Below are 16510 nucleotides of genomic sequence, written 5' to 3'. Positions count from 1 at the left end.
CCCGCCTCTCTCCTCACACCGCCCCCCCGGCTCCCCTGCCCGCCCTCCCCGTCCCGCCTCCGGATTGGCTCTCCCCGGGCACAGCCCCGCCTTCCTCGGGCCGCGATTGGCCCGCTGTGCCCGCGCGGCCATTGGCGGGCGGGCAGCGGCGCTGCGGGTCGGGCCGGGCCGCAGGCGGGAGCGCGGTCGGGGCGCTTTTGTTGCCGGGTCGGCGGCGGGAGGAGCGGGCGGGAGCGCGGGGGCCTGCGGACACCGGGGCGGGCGGGGAGCGGGGCCGGCCGGGCGGCGCGGTGCGGGCGCGGCGGACGGCGGGGCCGGGCCCAGCCCAGCGGCAGCCATGAGCGGCGGCGTGTACGGGGGAGGTGAGTCCGGCGCCGCCCTCCCCTCCCCCGCCCCGCGAGGCGGCGCGTGCGGCTCCCGCGGGCGCTTCCCGCCTCCCTGAGCCCGGCCCGGAGCCCTCACGGCCCCTCCGCGTCCCACCCGTGAGGGGGAGCCGGCGGCGGGGGCCTTGTTTGTGTCCTTCTGGGCCGAGGTGCCCCCCCCCGGGACCGGCCGGGCCGCGGCCTGGGGCAGGATCGGCGATACCGGGGGCCGGGGAAGGTCTCGGTGCTTCGGGACCCGGGTGCGGGTCCCCCCGTGGGCTCTGGGGTCCGGGGGTTGGTTTCAGACAGGTTTTTGCCTTAGAGAGCTCAGAGCTCAGCGGGGATCGGGGCCCGCAGGGATGAGGGCGCTTCGTGCTGTGGTCCCTTCACTCGCACAGTCGCTGCTTCCAGTCCCACCTTCCTCATCCCGATCCCCCCGGGAGCTCCGGGCTCGCCCGGCTTCGAGTGGCCGCTAAGTTAGAACTTTCTGAAAGCTTTATCTTGTGATCCCTTTAGATGCAACCACGTTCTCCCCTCGTCTATTAAAATTCCCCTTTTACTCACACGAGAGGAAGGGGTTGCAGTCAAAGCCTGTCTGCAGCCCTCCGGTAGCTCTCTTTTATCTGAAGTTCTGAACGGAGACGTTTCTCCTTGCCTCGATCCCTTGACTTTTCTACTTTTGCAAGCAAAGCAGGCAATGGGCAAGGAAAGGTCAGGGTTGCAGAAGAGTGCAATAACCATTCACCATTTATTAACAATCTTTTCAGATGAAGTTGGGGCTCTGGTGTTTGACATTGGCTCGTACACTGTCAGAGCGGGCTATGCAGGCGAGGACTGTCCAAAGGTGAGAGTCTGCGTGCCTCGATGGAAATACAATATGAATTTATGCCTTGGATCTTGTTTGTGAGTTCCAGCTTTTCAGAATACACTGGGTTTTGTTATAAATGGATTGTATAAGGAAACCTCTGAATTTATGAGGAATAAAACCAACATCCAAAACGTTATGAATCCTCTTGTACTGCTTGCCTTTTACCTTACAGGTTGATTTTCCAACAGCCATTGGTGTAGTGCTGGAAAGAGACAATGGCAGCACTCTGATGGAGATAGATGGTGACAAAGGCAAACAAGGGGGCCCAACTTACTACATAGACACCAATGCCCTGAGAGTCCCGAGGGAGAATATGGAGGCCATTTCACCTTTAAAGAATGGAATGAGTATGGTGCTCTGTCTTTTTCTACCTGATTTTAAAATAGCATTGCCAGGCTGCAGAACGTCATAGCTTTCATGTCAACAAGCTGTAAGAAAAGATACCTGATTTACAAATTGCATGGAATACTGTTGGTTTTCACTGTTAGTGGGTTTTTCCCCATAATTCTTGAAATCATGGTAGTTACAAAGGAAGAGAATTCTGCAGAGCTGTTAAAAGAGGTTTATGTCTGGTGAGATAGCTTTTGACCAAAGAGCTCTGTGCAAAAAAAAAAAAAAATTGGAAAACCTCTATGTACTTATGAAATAAACCAAAACTTAGATGTAACTAATCTGCTTGCCTCAATCTTGTTACAGTTGAAGACTGGGATAGTTTCCAGGCAATACTGGATCACACTTACAAGATGCACATTAAATCTGAAGCCAGTTTGCATCCTGTCCTTATGTCTGAAGCACCAGTGAGTAAAAGGAGCTTTGCATTTTGATAAGTCTTTTTTGCTGACTCTACAAACATTAGTCTTGGATAAGTCTGACATTGGCTTTTAGGTGACAAGTTTTAAATCCTAGCTATAGAAATGACAATTTTAAAATACTTTGCCAGATTCTGGAAAAAAACCAAACCAATTTGAAATACTTTATATTTGTTGTATTAGAAAGTATTTCCAATATGCTGTTTTTCTTACTTATTGAAAAGAAGTCAAAATCTAAACAAAAATTTTACTGCCTAGAATAAAAGGAAAAAGATGTTTGGACGTCTTATGTATAAGTTACACTTAATAAAATGCTATTGAAAATCTGCTTCATTCAGCCTTACAACTACATGACACAGAATAACAGTTATAATGGAGAAGTTTTAATTTTTCTGTCTTTGTTTCTGTAAGTGGTCTTGTAAGGCAACTGAAGTGGATGAATGCAAACTTCTGGGAAAATCGGTGGACAAGGTTTCTGTCATTTAATAATACTCAGCATTTGAAGGGCAGATCTTGAAGTCAGAGTAGAAAAGGTAGAAATGCCATACACAAGTTATGCCTTTCTTTAATAAAATCTTATGAAAAGGATTTTCTTTTTCGTTATTCCCTTGTGTTGAATTGCAGCTTGTGGAGTGTAGATGAATTTGCAATGGCTGTTTCATGTTTGGTGGCTCAGTGGGTGTCTGAGTAGAGGTTCCCCTTAACGTTCTCCTTACAGACCTGATCTTATTGTATTGGCTTGTAAAAAACATATTCGGTAATGTGTTGAATATTTGAGATATATCCTGGCTTAATCACCTACAGTAGAACTGTAGAAAGATACCTCGGAAACTGGAAAATCTGGATTTGTTTTTCTTCCCACTGGGCAAGTTACTTCATGTAGCTTTCCCCTTGGGAAAGGGCATGGCACTTGTTTTAGAGAGTTCTTTCAGAGACTGATACTGGAATTGCTGTAGAAGTATAAAGAAATCTCTGTTGTAACAGGAAAGGTGTGTATCACTTTTGTGTGATAGATAAGCATTAATTTCTTGTAGTATAATTGGAATAAAAAAGGTTATAAAGAAGTAAACTGCTAGAAATCTATCTTTTGGTCTGATTTGAAACTGTATCTGCCGTTCTTCTAATGTGTTAGCAACCTGTTGCTGTGCAAACACATCTTTTTGGTTACTTATTTGTGGTTTGGATTTATTATTTTTTAGTGGAATACTAGAGCAAAGCGTGAAAAACTGACGGAGTTGATGTTTGAGCACTACAACATCCCTGCTTTTTTCCTGTGTAAAACTGCTGTTCTAACAGCGTATCCTTCCAAATGTTTCACTGCATGGGGTTTTTTTCCTCCCCCCAGGAAATTATGGCAAACCTATTCTAGGCAATTCTGAGTATAACAGCATGTCTGACATCTTTCAAATTGATTTTTCCATAAACATCTAGGGAGGAAGTAAACAAATTCTGTTTCTGAACTTTAAAGCTTTAGAGCTCATTTTTGAAGTTCTCCCAGTCTGACTGTTTTCCTTGGAGGCCAAGTCTTTCTTTTTTTATTATTATTTTATTTTCCATTGTATACCATGGATAAGAATATTACAGACCTGAAATGGTGTTGTCCACACTACTAAATACAGTAATTAGAGCTTGAAGTTCCCATAGCCCTAAGAAGAATATTTGTAATTGTTTTAAACTAATAACATGTTTTCATAGTCTAAATGAGTTGCATGTACTTAGAGCTTTCTGCATAGTGTTAATGTGAAATCTCACCTTTGTACATCTGAAGCTTAAGTTAGTTCACAGATGGAAGTTAAATGCTGCTTTCTCTATAAGGTTGTGCACTTCACAGAAAGATGGTACACACTGGAAAATGACAAATCTTTTAGTAGAGCCAAGGAGTAACACATTGGGGTCCTCATTCCTAGTTATGCTCTAACTGTATGGTGACATTTTTTTCTGAAGTGGAAATTACAATGTTTTCCTTAAGCATTTTGGCTAGCTTTGCTAATGGGAGATCTACAGGTCTCATTTTGGATAGTGGAGCAACACACACCACTGCTATTCCAGTGCATGATGGATATGTGCTTCAGCAAGGTAAAAAGTTTCATGGGTACCAGCATTTGCAGTATCAAGGTCGAATTAGCTTGATTTCAGCTTGTAGTTTTGTTGTTGTTTTAAAATCTGTGTATCCCCTTAAGCAGGGAAAAAAACCCTTATGGTGTTCACTGACAAATAGTTAGTTGTGGGGTTTTATTCATGATTTTAATGCTTTCTGGGTTAGTGGGGTTTTTGTGTGTTGGGGTTTTTTTTAAATTTATTTTGAATCCCCTGTTTGTTCTCTAGGTATTGTAAAATCACCACTTGCAGGAGACTTTATTACTATGCAGTGCCGGGAATTGTTTCAGGAAATGAACATAGAGATAATTCCTCCCTATATGATTGCTTCAAAGGTGGGAAAGTAGCTTTATTTACTAAGTGTTTTCTTGGGGAGAGACTTAATGTTTAACTGATGATTATTTATCCTGCAATGCCAGGAGGCAGTTCGTGAGGGGTCCCCTGCAAATTGGAAGAGAAAAGAGAAGTTACCCCAGGTCACCAGGTCTTGGCACAACTACATGTGCAATGTAAGTAGATCATTCCTCCTGTTCTGAGCTCCCCTAAGTGTCCCATAAATAAGTTTAGTTTGCAAGTATATCAGGATTTTCTCCTGAAGAACTGGACAATCTTTGAAAAGCATCGATTCTGTAAATTCCATAAAATTGAATACTGAAATTCTTATAACCATATTATTCTTAATTCCATAGTGTGTCATTCAGGACTTCCAAGCTTCTGTCCTCCAAGTATCAGATTCAACCTACGATGAACAGTACGTTACTTTTTTTCCTTCTTGTGAATTTAGTTACCAGTTGTGCATGGGGTGCTCAGCCATTGCTGTTGGCTGGTTTTGTTGTGGAAGAAAATTTTATACAAGAACTGTTTATTTATAAAAGTAGGGATAGAGCATACATCCAGGTGACAGCTTTTTATTTAATATTCCAAGATGAGATCGTTATTATTGAAAGTGTAAATCTTATCAATCACAATATTCCAATTGGAAATTTAGTTTATAACACTGCTTAGATAACCTGACAGCCTGTTCACAGAGCACTTTAATGTGTTGCTTTCTCACTATGCTCCAGGGTGGCAGCACAGATGCCAACAGTTCATTATGAGTTCCCCAACGGCTACAACTGTGACTTCGGTGCGGAGCGTCTGAAAATTCCCGAGGGATTGTTTGACCCTTCCAATGTAAAGGTAAAACCACAATGATAGGTGTGATTGGTAAGGCTTTGCATTGCTAGGTTCTCACTTGGCTTCCTTTGTATGATGTCCTTAATTTCATGATATGGATGTGTGTATTTGCACCGTGGGGTTCTCTTGGGGGTAGGATTTCCCTGTCTTGTCAGGACTGGGCAAGTGAAGGATGAAATGTTCCAAGGGGGTGGTGACAAGCTGAATGGGCAAATAGCAGTGGGGTTTTTTTTTTTTCCTTCCCTAAATAAATGCTTGGCTCCCTCTCTGATCCTTGTAACTTCAGCTCATCATGGCTTTTCTATGCCTTGCTCTTCTGAAGAGATGATGTGTGGATTCCTAATTCTACTTGCAGGGTCTGTCTGGTAACACGATGTTGGGTGTGAGCCACGTTGTCACAACAAGCGTTGGAATGTGTGATATCGACATCAGGCCGGTGAGTGTTAGTCAGCCTGGGAGTATTTTAAGGCATAGATATTTCTCTGCTGATTTGTATTTTTGGGACTAGAACATTGTTGATGAAGAAATGTGGATTTACTAGGATAATGATAACTACATCAGAATAATTCTGCAGGTATCACCTATTTTTATATTGGCATATGCACCATGACTGTTTTTTCTTACAAAATGCTAAATCAGGATTTTTTTTTTTTACTTAGTGTTTCTATCTATATTTAAATGTCTAATGTGCAGATTTTGTGGCTGGCACTGCATAATGTGCCCTGGACTGGCTTCAGATGAGCATTTTATGTTCATAACTTTGACTGTTACCTTCAGATTTTTAGGCATGGCAGATGTAATTAGTTTATATTTAGAAAGTATATGGAATTTATAGAGAGTAGGAGGAAGAGAAGAGGTTTTAAAGGAAAACTTTCTTTTTAAAAACTTACACTTTACCTTTCTCAGGTGTCAATTTGAAGATATTCAGGTTTGATACAGACTGCATGGGAGTTGTTCCAAAAATTTTTCCTCTTAACCGGCACATCAGGCAGGCTCTATAAGCTGGGCCATGGTGTGTGTTCACCACCTGCAGCATTAGTGAGATAGAATACTGCTGCAGGGCTGTGGGGTTTTCTTTTGTGGTTGCATTCAGCTGTAAGAAAACCAACACTTCAGATACAGGGGAGATCTGTAGGTTTAGGGTTCTCCACAGTAGAAATTGTTCTGTGAAACCATTTAGAATGATGATAATCATTATGATGATTACCATGTATATATCGTGTTTCATTATGATGATTATCATTAGAATGATCATTATCATTAGATAATCATGTGGCTTCTCTCTTCCTTCTATAGTTTAATATTAAGCTGTCTTGAAATATTTTTAAGTGATTAAATAATTAATTGAATTGGGAGAGAGAATACTGGTGGCATCAGGTGATGTTGCTGTTGACTATATGTACTTGTGTTCCATCCCTCTCTATGCTGAGTAGCAGCTGTTTTCGAAGTTAGTGCTGTTAATGTTGTTTTTTCTCCTTTTAGGGCCTCTATGGCAGTGTGATTGTAGCAGGAGGAAACACTCTAATACAGAGTTTCACAGACAGATTGAACAGAGAGCTGTCTCAGAAAACTCCACCGGTAAAGCAACTCTTTCAATTCCTGCACTGAGTACTTACCATTTTGCTTTTCTGCCACATAAATACACAAGCATGTATCATAACCTTGACTTTGTTAGGAACCAAACAGCTGAACAGATTTCTGCAGGGTAAGAAATCTCCTTCTCTAAAGAAAAGAAAGAAGTCTTGAAAGGTTTTTATACAAAATAAATTCCAATATTTCTTCAGTATTTTGCTGCTCCACTCCTGCTTTCAGATTGTGATCCTAAATTCTGCAATTGTCCTTAAGCAACACTCAGTATTTCCCTTGATGACCCCTCTTCTGAAGTGTTGCTGACTAACTTGAGGCACATTCAGTCATTCTGCCTGAGATCTTGTCACTTTGTTGTAAGAATTGTTTTTCCTCAATTCTACAGGCAACTCAACTTACTCATAGACAAAAACCTGGTGATTTAACATACTTACATATATTTTTTTAATAACTTAATGTCGAAGCATTAACACCTTACACCTTGTGTTCTTGAAAGTAGATATAGCTTATGCTATTTCTTGAATTTTTATATATTCAAGGAAAAATGTTCTGCTTGTAACAACTCTGAAATGATGAATGTTAGGAAAAACTGACAAAGGTAGTTACTCACTGCTGAGGAGGAACCCCTTGAATTTCAAAGATTTTACTGCTACAAAGCATTTTGAAAGCAAAAAATGGCTCCAAAAAAATTTAGACTAATTAAGCCCAGCAACATTAGACATTTAGTCCCAGTGCAGAGTTGGAGAGGACAGTATATGCTGTGATGTTACTGCTCTCCACCTGCCCTATTCCTTGCCTTAAGCATTTGCATCTGCTCCCTGTTGGGAGGTAAAAGCCACAATGTGTCCTGTCCCACTGCAGCTGTTCTTGGGTTCTAAACAGAGGGCGGATGAGCAGTATTGCAAATGTAATAAAATGGACCTTTTCCACCTGCATTTTGGTATATACCCCAAGTTCTTGTGCTTCTTGTCCCTGATGGTCACCAGCCTACAATTTGTGTGATGATTCTGTTTTGCCCCCTTTTCTGCTCAGAGCATGCGCCTGAAGTTGATCGCGAACAACACGACTGTGGAGCGGAGGTTCAGCTCATGGATTGGTGGCTCCATTTTGGCTTCTTTGGTTAGTACACCTGTGTTACTGTGTTTCCATGCTAAGCAGAACTGTCACCCAAAAATCTAATTCCCCGTGGGTGGGTGTTGCAGGGTTTGTGCTAAGGCAGCAATCACAGTCTCCTTGGCCATCGTCATGGTGAGGTGAGGGGGATCTATTTCAAAAACAGATAGGAGCATTTCCAGAGAAAACATATCTTGCCACATTGTCCCATTTTTAATGGAAAGGTGCAGGCTTGAAATGCAGCCTTTACATGTGTCTAGTAGGACATGAAAGTAGCAAACATGTTTCTGCATCATATTCCTGAACTTAATTCTACAAGTTACTGAGTGCTGAAACGGTTTGTGGGGATTAATTTATCAGCATGGAAAAGAGGGATTGAAATCAGCATTTGGTACTGCACTTCCTGTCTTGAGTTTAATCCCTGCAAAATAAAAATCAAGGAAGAGACAGTTAAGCAGGTCAAGTCCTATTACCTCAGTGTAAAGACTTGCTTGTTTTCCTGCCTAGGAAAAGCTAATCATGTTTCAGTTAATCTTCATTTGTTTTCTGATTATTTTTTTAATTGTGTGTTGGTTTTGTTTCTTTTTTTTTTTTTTAATAGGGTACTTTTCAACAGATGTGGATTTCTAAACAAGAATATGAAGAAGGAGGGAAACAGTGTGTAGAAAGAAAATGTCCTTAAGACCTCTTACTGTGAAAACTGCTGCCTGCTCGGTGCTCCTTCTGTTTTATAGCTTTAGCATACTCAGGAATGGGATGGACTCTTTTGTAGAAAGTTTATAATGGGTTTTTTGCATAATTCAAGTTCCATTTTAACAAACCTTAGAAATTTTGAGAGACCTAATTGGTACTATAATAGAAAAAGGATGTTTACATCCCTTGTAAAGCAATAATTCATGTAACAAGCATTTTATAATTTTGTATAAATGTCTATTTTCTCTAGTATCTTTTCCTGGGAACAGCTTTACAGGTTAGCTAATAGATAGAGGCATAACCTTGCAAATGCCTGTGCTTATTTATTAAATATTTCTTGTCTACTTACACATATTAGTCTTCCTTGCTGGTACTTTGGCCTTAAATTGCTCTTAATCCTCTCTTAAAGAAATAAAATTTGGTCTTTTGTATTTGAGGAGCTTTGTGAGTACTTGCAGAGAAAGGTAGTCTGTTGTTTTAAAAGTTGAAAGTTTGTATTCAGTGACGTAGTTCGGTGTAAGCTTTTACTGTCTCACAGAAGTGTTACATTCCATTGAGTGAATGTTATATTAAGCACTGGTTTGCTAATTTTTTTGTTAAGGAGCAGTTTCATTTCAGTCAGCAATCACTGCTTTCCACCTGCTTTCTAAGAATGTATTTAATGCCTTTGTGATGTAGGTGAGAAGCAAAACTTGCTCAAGCCAGGGAAATTGAGATAAAAAAATTGCCTCTCCAGTACTTGGGAGAACAGGAATAGAAGCCATCAGGGTGTGGCTTGACCTTGCTGCAGGGAGCTGTAACTCCCAGGGGCAGCCCAAGGTCTGGATCCCTTGGGGCCTCCCAGCAGGGTCAGTAAGTGCCTGTGTTTGCATGGGGAAGGTGCTCTCAGGGTCACAGCAATGGGGATGATTATTTTTTTGTTCAGCAGGAACTGGCTGTGAAGATGCAGCTCAACATTGCTGTTAAGCTTACTTTAATTTACAACTGTGTGGTGGTCTGTTCTGGGACACAGTGAAGTTTTGCTCCTTATCTCAAAAGCTGTGGAAAACCAAATAGCATTTAACTGATCTAAAAAGAATAAACATATAAACAGTACTGCTACATTTTTATATCCTTCAAAGACCTTGTGGGTAAATATGAGGCCTCTATTTGAAACGTTTCACGTTACCTCCAAACAATAAAGTAATTTATCAAACCAGCTTGCTTGTGTCTTTATCAAAACCAGGAGCTGCTCTTGAGATGAAGTTGCTTGACTCAGATTTTCAAAGCTATTGATAAACCATATTTCTCTCTCAAAATGAGACAAACTGCAGTCAGCAGCCCTAAGTGATCTAAGTCACCAGCTCTTGTCATCTGGAAGAGAAAGACTCAGTCTAGTTCATATCCAAGTGGAACATGGAATGTCAGCTGAATTTGTACCTTGGCACCCCGCAGTGAGTGATGCATTTTAAGCTTTCCTTCTGTGACCTGTGCTTAGATTTCATCATGTCAAACCAACTTTTATCTTCTGTGTATCCTAAAAGAATTGCTGTACGATGGTAATGTCTGTGAATATTCCAGCAGCAGAGGGAGAGCAAAACACTTTGGGGGTTTTCTGACTACTGTAAAGGTTTTGTGTTTAGGCAGTGGGTATTTCGTGTGATGCAGAGGAGTAACTGAGGGTTAGAATGATGGAGGTAGAAACTGATTGCAAACTATGGGTTCCCTTGCAGTGTTTTACCAGAGTATATTGCTGGGCACACTTGCTTCCTAAAAGACTGGTATTTGTGATTTTAGTCTAAATTTCTAAACAACCTTGCAAGGAGGTGTAAAAGCTTTCATGAAGTAGGTATTTCCATCCACTGAGAGCAGCAGTGGCACTTTTCTACTTCAGTTTCACAGAAAACTCTTGCAGTCTTCCTTCAGCTGTTTTGCACTCTGCAAAAAACCACTGTACGAGTGTTTGAATTTGTCATAGAAATCTAGGTGTGAGGACTGCATTGTTAAAAGTTCCCATGCTGAATATTTCATACTCTCTAAGAAGCCACACTTAAAGGAGGGGAAAAGTTCAGTCTGCCATGAGGAAGAGCCTGCTCTCCAATGCATTTATGCAGAAAGCAAATGTACCTCGGGTAACTTACCTGTAACTCAGGGAAAATGTTCAGAAAAATATATCAGGAAAAACATGAGCAGGGTAACAGTTTATGTGAGGTTCAGATGCTTCCACGTTTCTGTCTGGTTTTAATGCATCTTTGTTAAACTAAGCCAGGTAAACACCATCCCTACACTTCATACTGTCACCTGGCACTCTGCTGCTGCTCTTCACTGGTACTGGTGGATGTCTCACTCTTACAGCTGCTGGCTAACACATTTATCAGATGCTTCTAGAAACAAATGTTGTGATTTCATTTAGGCACCAAAGCTGCTTTTTAATTCCAGATCACACGTTTATTTAAGTCAAATGTGGGATTAAAAAAAGAAGGAGGCTCTGGAATGCTCATGGAGTTGTTTGTGGTTGCAGAACATGTTTCATGTTCAGTCACAGACACCTGACCACTTGCTTGCAGGGCTCTTCCAGCAGGTTACTGGCTCTGAGACTTCAGGGCGAGGTGAGGGAACTTCCTTTCCAAGACCTTCTGCCTTGTCCTCTCCAGGTTTTGGCTTCTTGCCCTTTTCCGTAAGAATTTTTCAAGTCTGAGTCTAAAACAGAGAAGTGGGTGTTGTTAATTAATTTCCACACAGCTTGTGACCACCTTAATGTGCTCACCCCCCTAATCAGACAGAGGCTCTTGGCATTAACAGCTTTAGAATTCACTTGCTTTTGATAAGTAAAAAAGCTTACAAAGCAATTCTTTTTCCCTTCTGCTTCTGAATTCTACAGAAATTACACCTCTGGCAGACCTTTGGTAGTCTGCATGTGAAGTTACTTTTACAGTGCAACTGCATAACCACCTCTCTTAGTAACTAAGGTGGGAAGAGAAAAAAAGAAATGGAGCAAGCTGTAATTTTAAAAAGCCTCATTTTCAGTCTACTAGCTGTAAAAACAACAAAAGATTACTACTATTTTTCCTTGTAAAGTAGAATAAGGACGAATTAAGAACAGATCAGAAAATAACCTTCAATGTCAAAAAAATCTTTTTACCTGATGAACTTATTCACAAAAGGTAAGTAATAGAATCTCTTCTTTTTGTGTCTTTCATTCAAGTGCCATGGTATCGGCCATTCCTTGTAACTGTACCTGTTGGGGACAGATAACAGGGGTTACAGAATGTATACACTGTCTTCATTCTGGGATTCTACCAGGTTCTCTTGCTTTTGGTACAGTGATAAAGTGGTCTGGTAGAGTGCAGAATTTGTGGGGGGGTATTTATTTCCAGCCCTTGCTGGCTTGGTTTGTAACTGCATCTCCTGTGTACCTCAGCCTCTTTCTGTACAGAGTGGTCTTGCTTTAAAAACTGTAGATGTTTGAATGCTGGGCCCAGTATAAACAGTCATTATTTGCAATTTTAGTTTAAAGATAACTCCTTCATCAGAGAACTCCCCAAAGCTGATGTGAATAAACAGTGTCCAAAGAGTTTTGTTTCTACTACCATTTTCTTTTAGGTGTTGGAGTGTCCTGTCAAGTGCAAGTCTTCCAGAACATAAGCCTTTCCCCCTAAATACAGACTCTTATTTCTGTTCAGGGTTCCTCTTGCACATGGGCTGCACAGATGGTTTGTGCAGACTTACCTACAGACTCCAGTACAGCCAGAGAGTGTCAGACCTACTACTATGTGTATTCCAGAGTTTCTGCATGTGCTTAATGCCCATTCCCTGTTCTCTGCCCCCTCCCTGCTTTAACTGGGGACTGGACTTAAAATACATGGGCAGTGCCTTCTTTTTTGACAATGTTTCCAGGCAGAAGGAGATTCACAGAAGCCTTATCCCCAGAGACCTAAATCTAGTGGTCAGTGCATTCAGTACTCTGCTCATGTACATTTAAGGGGGAAACAAGTGGATAATAACTGAAAAGTCACCATTATTGTAACATCTGATCTTGTGTTATCTACACTGTTACTGAAGAGCTGAACACTGTAATTAAGTGCTTCCAATGCCAATATGATGAGGGTGAAATTCTGGTAATGAAATAATAGGTCCTGCCAGAGCCCTCAGCATCATCACCTGAAATGACAGATTACTGAAAGTCTCTGGACAACAAATAATTCAAAAGTTAGAAGCTTCTACCTAACTTAAATATCAAGAATAGTAGAGAATTCCAAACAGCTGTTTGTACTCTGTTGTCCCTGAATATGTGCATTTTGCATTGTAACTAGGAAAGTTCAGATGGTTCAACTTCAACAGTACTCCCTGGTTGATTCATGTGTAACAGATTTCTGAGCACAGAAATCAAATTAGTTACATGGAACTAATTTTGTTATAATTCCTGATAAAGTTTGCCATTGAATTGTTTAGCAACAATTATAATCACATTAAAAAAAAAAAAAAAAAAGCCAGAACTCAAGAAGCACCGGAATGGTGACTAGAAAATACATTTGGTTCTATACCATACATGGATTCTTCCCTGATTAGTTAAGGATTTTCTGGTAGAGACTCACTGCAAGAAAAATTCACATATAGAAAAAAAAAAAAAAGAAGTTTTCCATACCAGAAGGTGCGTCCCAGGAAGTCGTATCTCCACTCTCCAGGTACTGGCTTTTCATGGCCAGTTTGTAAAAGCCTCAAAGCAACTTCTCTTTCTTTCACAACCAAGTCTATATTTTTCATAGACTCTTCTACCTGGAAATGGTAAATAGTTTCAGGATGGCCCAACAAAAAACAATGCCAACAATTTAAAAGATCTCAAATAAAGACCTAAGACAAAATTTAAAAGAAAAACAAAGGTAAAACACACTAGTGCTTTAAAAACCTCACTTGAGAGCAGGACAGATATGAAATAACTGATGGTCTGATGTTTGTTTGAAGACCAGCTGGCTAATGCAGAAAGCTCTGAGGCAGGGGTGGGGAGGAGGCAGGGGAAGCAAGCAGAAGGTTTGCTGTATGTATTTCTGTCAGGTCATCTGTACTGGCTGTTTGTTATTTTAGTTTTCACTGTGGAGTCTGGTCCCAGCCCCAATAATGCCCACTGGCTGATGAGAAAGCTGCTGTGACCAAAATATGACTTGAGCAGTGTTTGTGCATACACTAAAATCAGGAATAATGTAAAGAAAAGCTCTTTAACAAGTTTACAAACACTTCATCTTTCACTGAGCGATTTTACTTAAGAGCTGTATTTTTGTGTAGCGTGAACAAATTACCTTTTCTAACCGTTCTGGACTTGGCATAGGCTTGAGTTGTCGTTTTGCTTCTTGCTGCATAGTTAAAAGCATGTTTCTTTCTTTCAGCAGGACATACCTAGGTCAGAGAACACAGTAACTCAAAACCAACTTCTGGACACCTTAGCAGTTATTCACTTACTACCCTGTTGGATAGAGCACACTAAAATCCCATCTCCTATACCTGCTGGCTTCATATGAAGAAGAAAAAAGGTACTGAGCAATTGGAGAAAGCCCAGTAGAGGTGGGGAGGGGAGGGCAGACACACAAGGAGAAGATGAGGGAGACAGGTTTACTTAGCCTGGAATAAAGAAGGCTTGGGAGGGAAGACAACACTAAGTGGTCTTCCCCTACCTGGACAGAGCCAGATTCTTCTTACAGGTGCACAGCAAAAGGACAGCATGGAAAAAACTCTTCACAGTAATGATTAAGTGCTATTTTAGCCCTGGCACTGCCTGGAGTGGTGATACAACCTCCAGCCTCAGAGAACTGTCAAGATCAAAATAAACACAGACCTGAGCACCCTGATCTAACACAGTGTCTGACCCCACCAGAAGGCTCTTAAAACCAACTCTGTCCAATTCAAACAACCCAGAGGGTTCAGGCTCAGCATCTTCATACCAAACCTTTGTCCCAGACACAACTATCCCACAGCCAGCTGCAGCAGAGCTTCTGTGTTCCAAGCAGGGCCAGAACTGGGGCTGTTCCAAGCCTAAAGCAGGCTGGAGCCTGCAGAGCTGGGTGCAGTGACTGAAGTCACTGGCTCATAAGTTCACCAGCCACATTTCAATAAAAAGTGCAGAGCTGCTTTGAAAGAAGGGAAGCTTCTTCACTAAAACTTACCAAAGTTTGTGCAAGTCTTCACTACTCTTGCCCCTCAGCTGCTTTATATTCCATGCATCCCCTGTAAAAAATAAAAATAAACAGAAACAAACCCTAATGATTTAGTAGAACAAAGTTCTCTTATTCTGAAAGAAAAAAAAAGTGTTTCTATTAGGCTTAGCTGAATCAACAGAACAAGGATCATTTTAAACAAAATACTACTACTTGGAAAGCTATCCTTGGGGATATTCAGCTTTGCTTTAAATATACAAAATACACAAAAAAGGCAATTACATGTAGTGTTTATTGGTGTTTCCAAAAGCCTGGTAACAGGGAAAGCTGTAAGATGAATCTACATTGAATTACTTTTGTTCCATAGGACCATATATTTAATCAAAGAACATCTCTTCTGTGACACAGTCTCACTTCAGAACAAGGCAGAGGGTTTACAGCAAAACATTTTGCTGCCCAAGAGCTATTTGCTTTCACAAACACTGAGCACACACAAGCATAAAAATGCACAAACACATGTATGTATATATACATTTAGAAAAATAAGTTTTATGTAGCTATGAATACTCTCTGATGCAAAAAACCAGGTCAGATTTCAGCTGAGCACAAGTGGCTCGAAGATCATTACCAGAAATGCTAAATATAACTCACCAGACTTGACGCTTTTTTCTCCCCAGTTTCCTGGATCATCAAAAAACTCCTCCAGCCCCCTCCGAGACACAGTCGTGTGCAGGAACTTCACCTGATGGAGGGCTTCAGCTTTTGGCAGGTTTTTGTGAAACAGGTTCAGCACCAACCTGCATAAAAATTAGAAGGAAAGCCATGTATGGTAAGAAAACTAACATTCAGCTGAAGGAGAATGTTTCTTTCATTCACAAAGGCACAGGACCTACAGACAGACCATGGGCTGGGGGGAAAAGACATGGGTTTGGTTATTCACAAAAATGTCATCTCTGTGTTTTCTCCTTTCCCTCGTCTCATCTAATTATGAACTTTCTATACTCAAGAGACAACAACAATTAAAAATTAAGGATTAACTTTGAGCTATGCTGTACAAGAATACACCAATGAATCGTCAGGGTTGGAAGGGACCTCTGGAGACCCACCCACTCCAAGCCACCAGCCCAGGCAGGGTCACCTGGAGCAGGTGACACAGGAACACACCCAGGCGGGGTTGGAATGTCTCCAGAAAGGGAGACTCCACCACCTCCCTTGAGCTTTAATGGCAAAAGCCGTGAACACGCGGTAAAGCACAAAACCCCCGCGCTGGGAGCACGGGCACAAGGACTGCAGAACTGTGACAGGCACAGGGAATCCTTCACACTGCCCTCACACGATGCCTGAGGCCACACACCACCTTGCAGCACTCAGGTTTGAGGAGCCAGGACAGACGGACAGGAGGACACACGGACAACCTCCTCCCGCCAATGGCTCTCCACCCTCCCAGGAACCGCGCCCGCCTCCCCGCAGTGCTCGAGTAGAGCCCTCCCGGCGCGGTGCGTACCCGGGAGGGCCCGGCCGAGCCCGGGGCAGCCGCAGCGCGGCCGTGAGGCGCCGGCCCAGCGATCCCACTACCGCGGCCGCCGCCATTGCCCCGCACCTCCCTCAGCGCCAGGAGCGCCGGGAACGAGCTGCCCTTTGCCAAGATGGCGCCTACCCAGCTTCAACTCCGCCCTTACG

General features: G+C 42.0%; 2 protein-coding genes across 2 annotated transcripts; one reads left to right on the top strand and one right to left on the bottom strand.

Annotated features, from left to right (window-relative positions):
• Positions 1–300: 300 nt before the first annotated feature.
• ACTL6A (actin like 6A) lies at positions 301–9904 on the top strand. Its single transcript, XM_027647235.1, has 14 exons — positions 301–362; positions 1130–1206; positions 1403–1577; positions 1927–2027; positions 3239–3336; positions 4021–4115; positions 4365–4471; positions 4556–4645; positions 4826–4887; positions 5201–5315; positions 5668–5748; positions 6795–6890; positions 7932–8018; positions 8614–9904. Exons 1-14 carry the CDS (start codon positions 338–340, stop codon positions 8692–8694), a joined length of 1290 nt encoding a protein of 429 aa, XP_027503036.1. The 5' UTR covers positions 301–337; the 3' UTR covers positions 8695–9904.
• A 1189-nt stretch (positions 9905–11093) lies between these two features.
• MRPL47 (mitochondrial ribosomal protein L47) lies at positions 11094–16455 on the bottom strand. The gene is made up of 7 exons (XM_027647673.1): positions 16335–16455; positions 15482–15627; positions 14840–14900; positions 13979–14075; positions 13330–13460; positions 11827–11922; positions 11094–11384 (listed from the first exon to the last, which is right to left on the bottom strand). Exons 1-7 carry the CDS (start codon positions 16418–16420, stop codon positions 11267–11269), a joined length of 735 nt encoding a protein of 244 aa, XP_027503474.1. The 5' UTR covers positions 16421–16455; the 3' UTR covers positions 11094–11266.
• Positions 16456–16510: the final 55 nt, after the last annotated feature.

The sequence above is a fragment of the Corapipo altera genome, unplaced genomic scaffold (assembly GCF_003945725.1).
Source record: "Corapipo altera isolate COAL_440 unplaced genomic scaffold, ASM394572v1 113, whole genome shotgun sequence".
Taxonomy (NCBI): domain Eukaryota; kingdom Metazoa; phylum Chordata; class Aves; order Passeriformes; family Pipridae; genus Corapipo; species Corapipo altera.
The sequence above is the reverse complement of the archived record's forward strand: the minus strand, read 5'-3'. Positions and strand labels throughout refer to the sequence as shown.

Excerpts from the sequence above, each read along its gene's own strand:
- ACTL6A (XM_027647235.1), top strand. The coding sequence starts at position 338 with ATGAGCGGCGGCGTGTACGGGGGAG. Across the intron at positions 2,028-3,238 it reads TCCTTATGTCTGAAGCACCA|TGGAATACTAGAGCAAAGCG; the intron begins GTGAGTAAAAGG and ends ATTATTTTTTAG. Across the intron at positions 4,646-4,825 it reads GGCACAACTACATGTGCAAT|TGTGTCATTCAGGACTTCCA; the intron begins GTAAGTAGATCA and ends TTAATTCCATAG.
- MRPL47 (XM_027647673.1), bottom strand. The coding sequence starts at position 16,420 with ATGGCGGCGGCCGCGGTAGTGGGATCGCTGGGCCGGCGCCTCACGGCC. Across the intron at positions 11,923-13,329 it reads TTCCTGGGACGCACCTTCTG|GTACAGTTACAAGGAATGGC; the intron begins GTATGGAAAACT and ends TGTCCCCAACAG. Across the intron at positions 11,385-11,826 it reads TTTGTGAATAAGTTCATCAG|ACTCAGACTTGAAAAATTCT; the intron begins GTAAAAAGATTT and ends TCTCTGTTTTAG.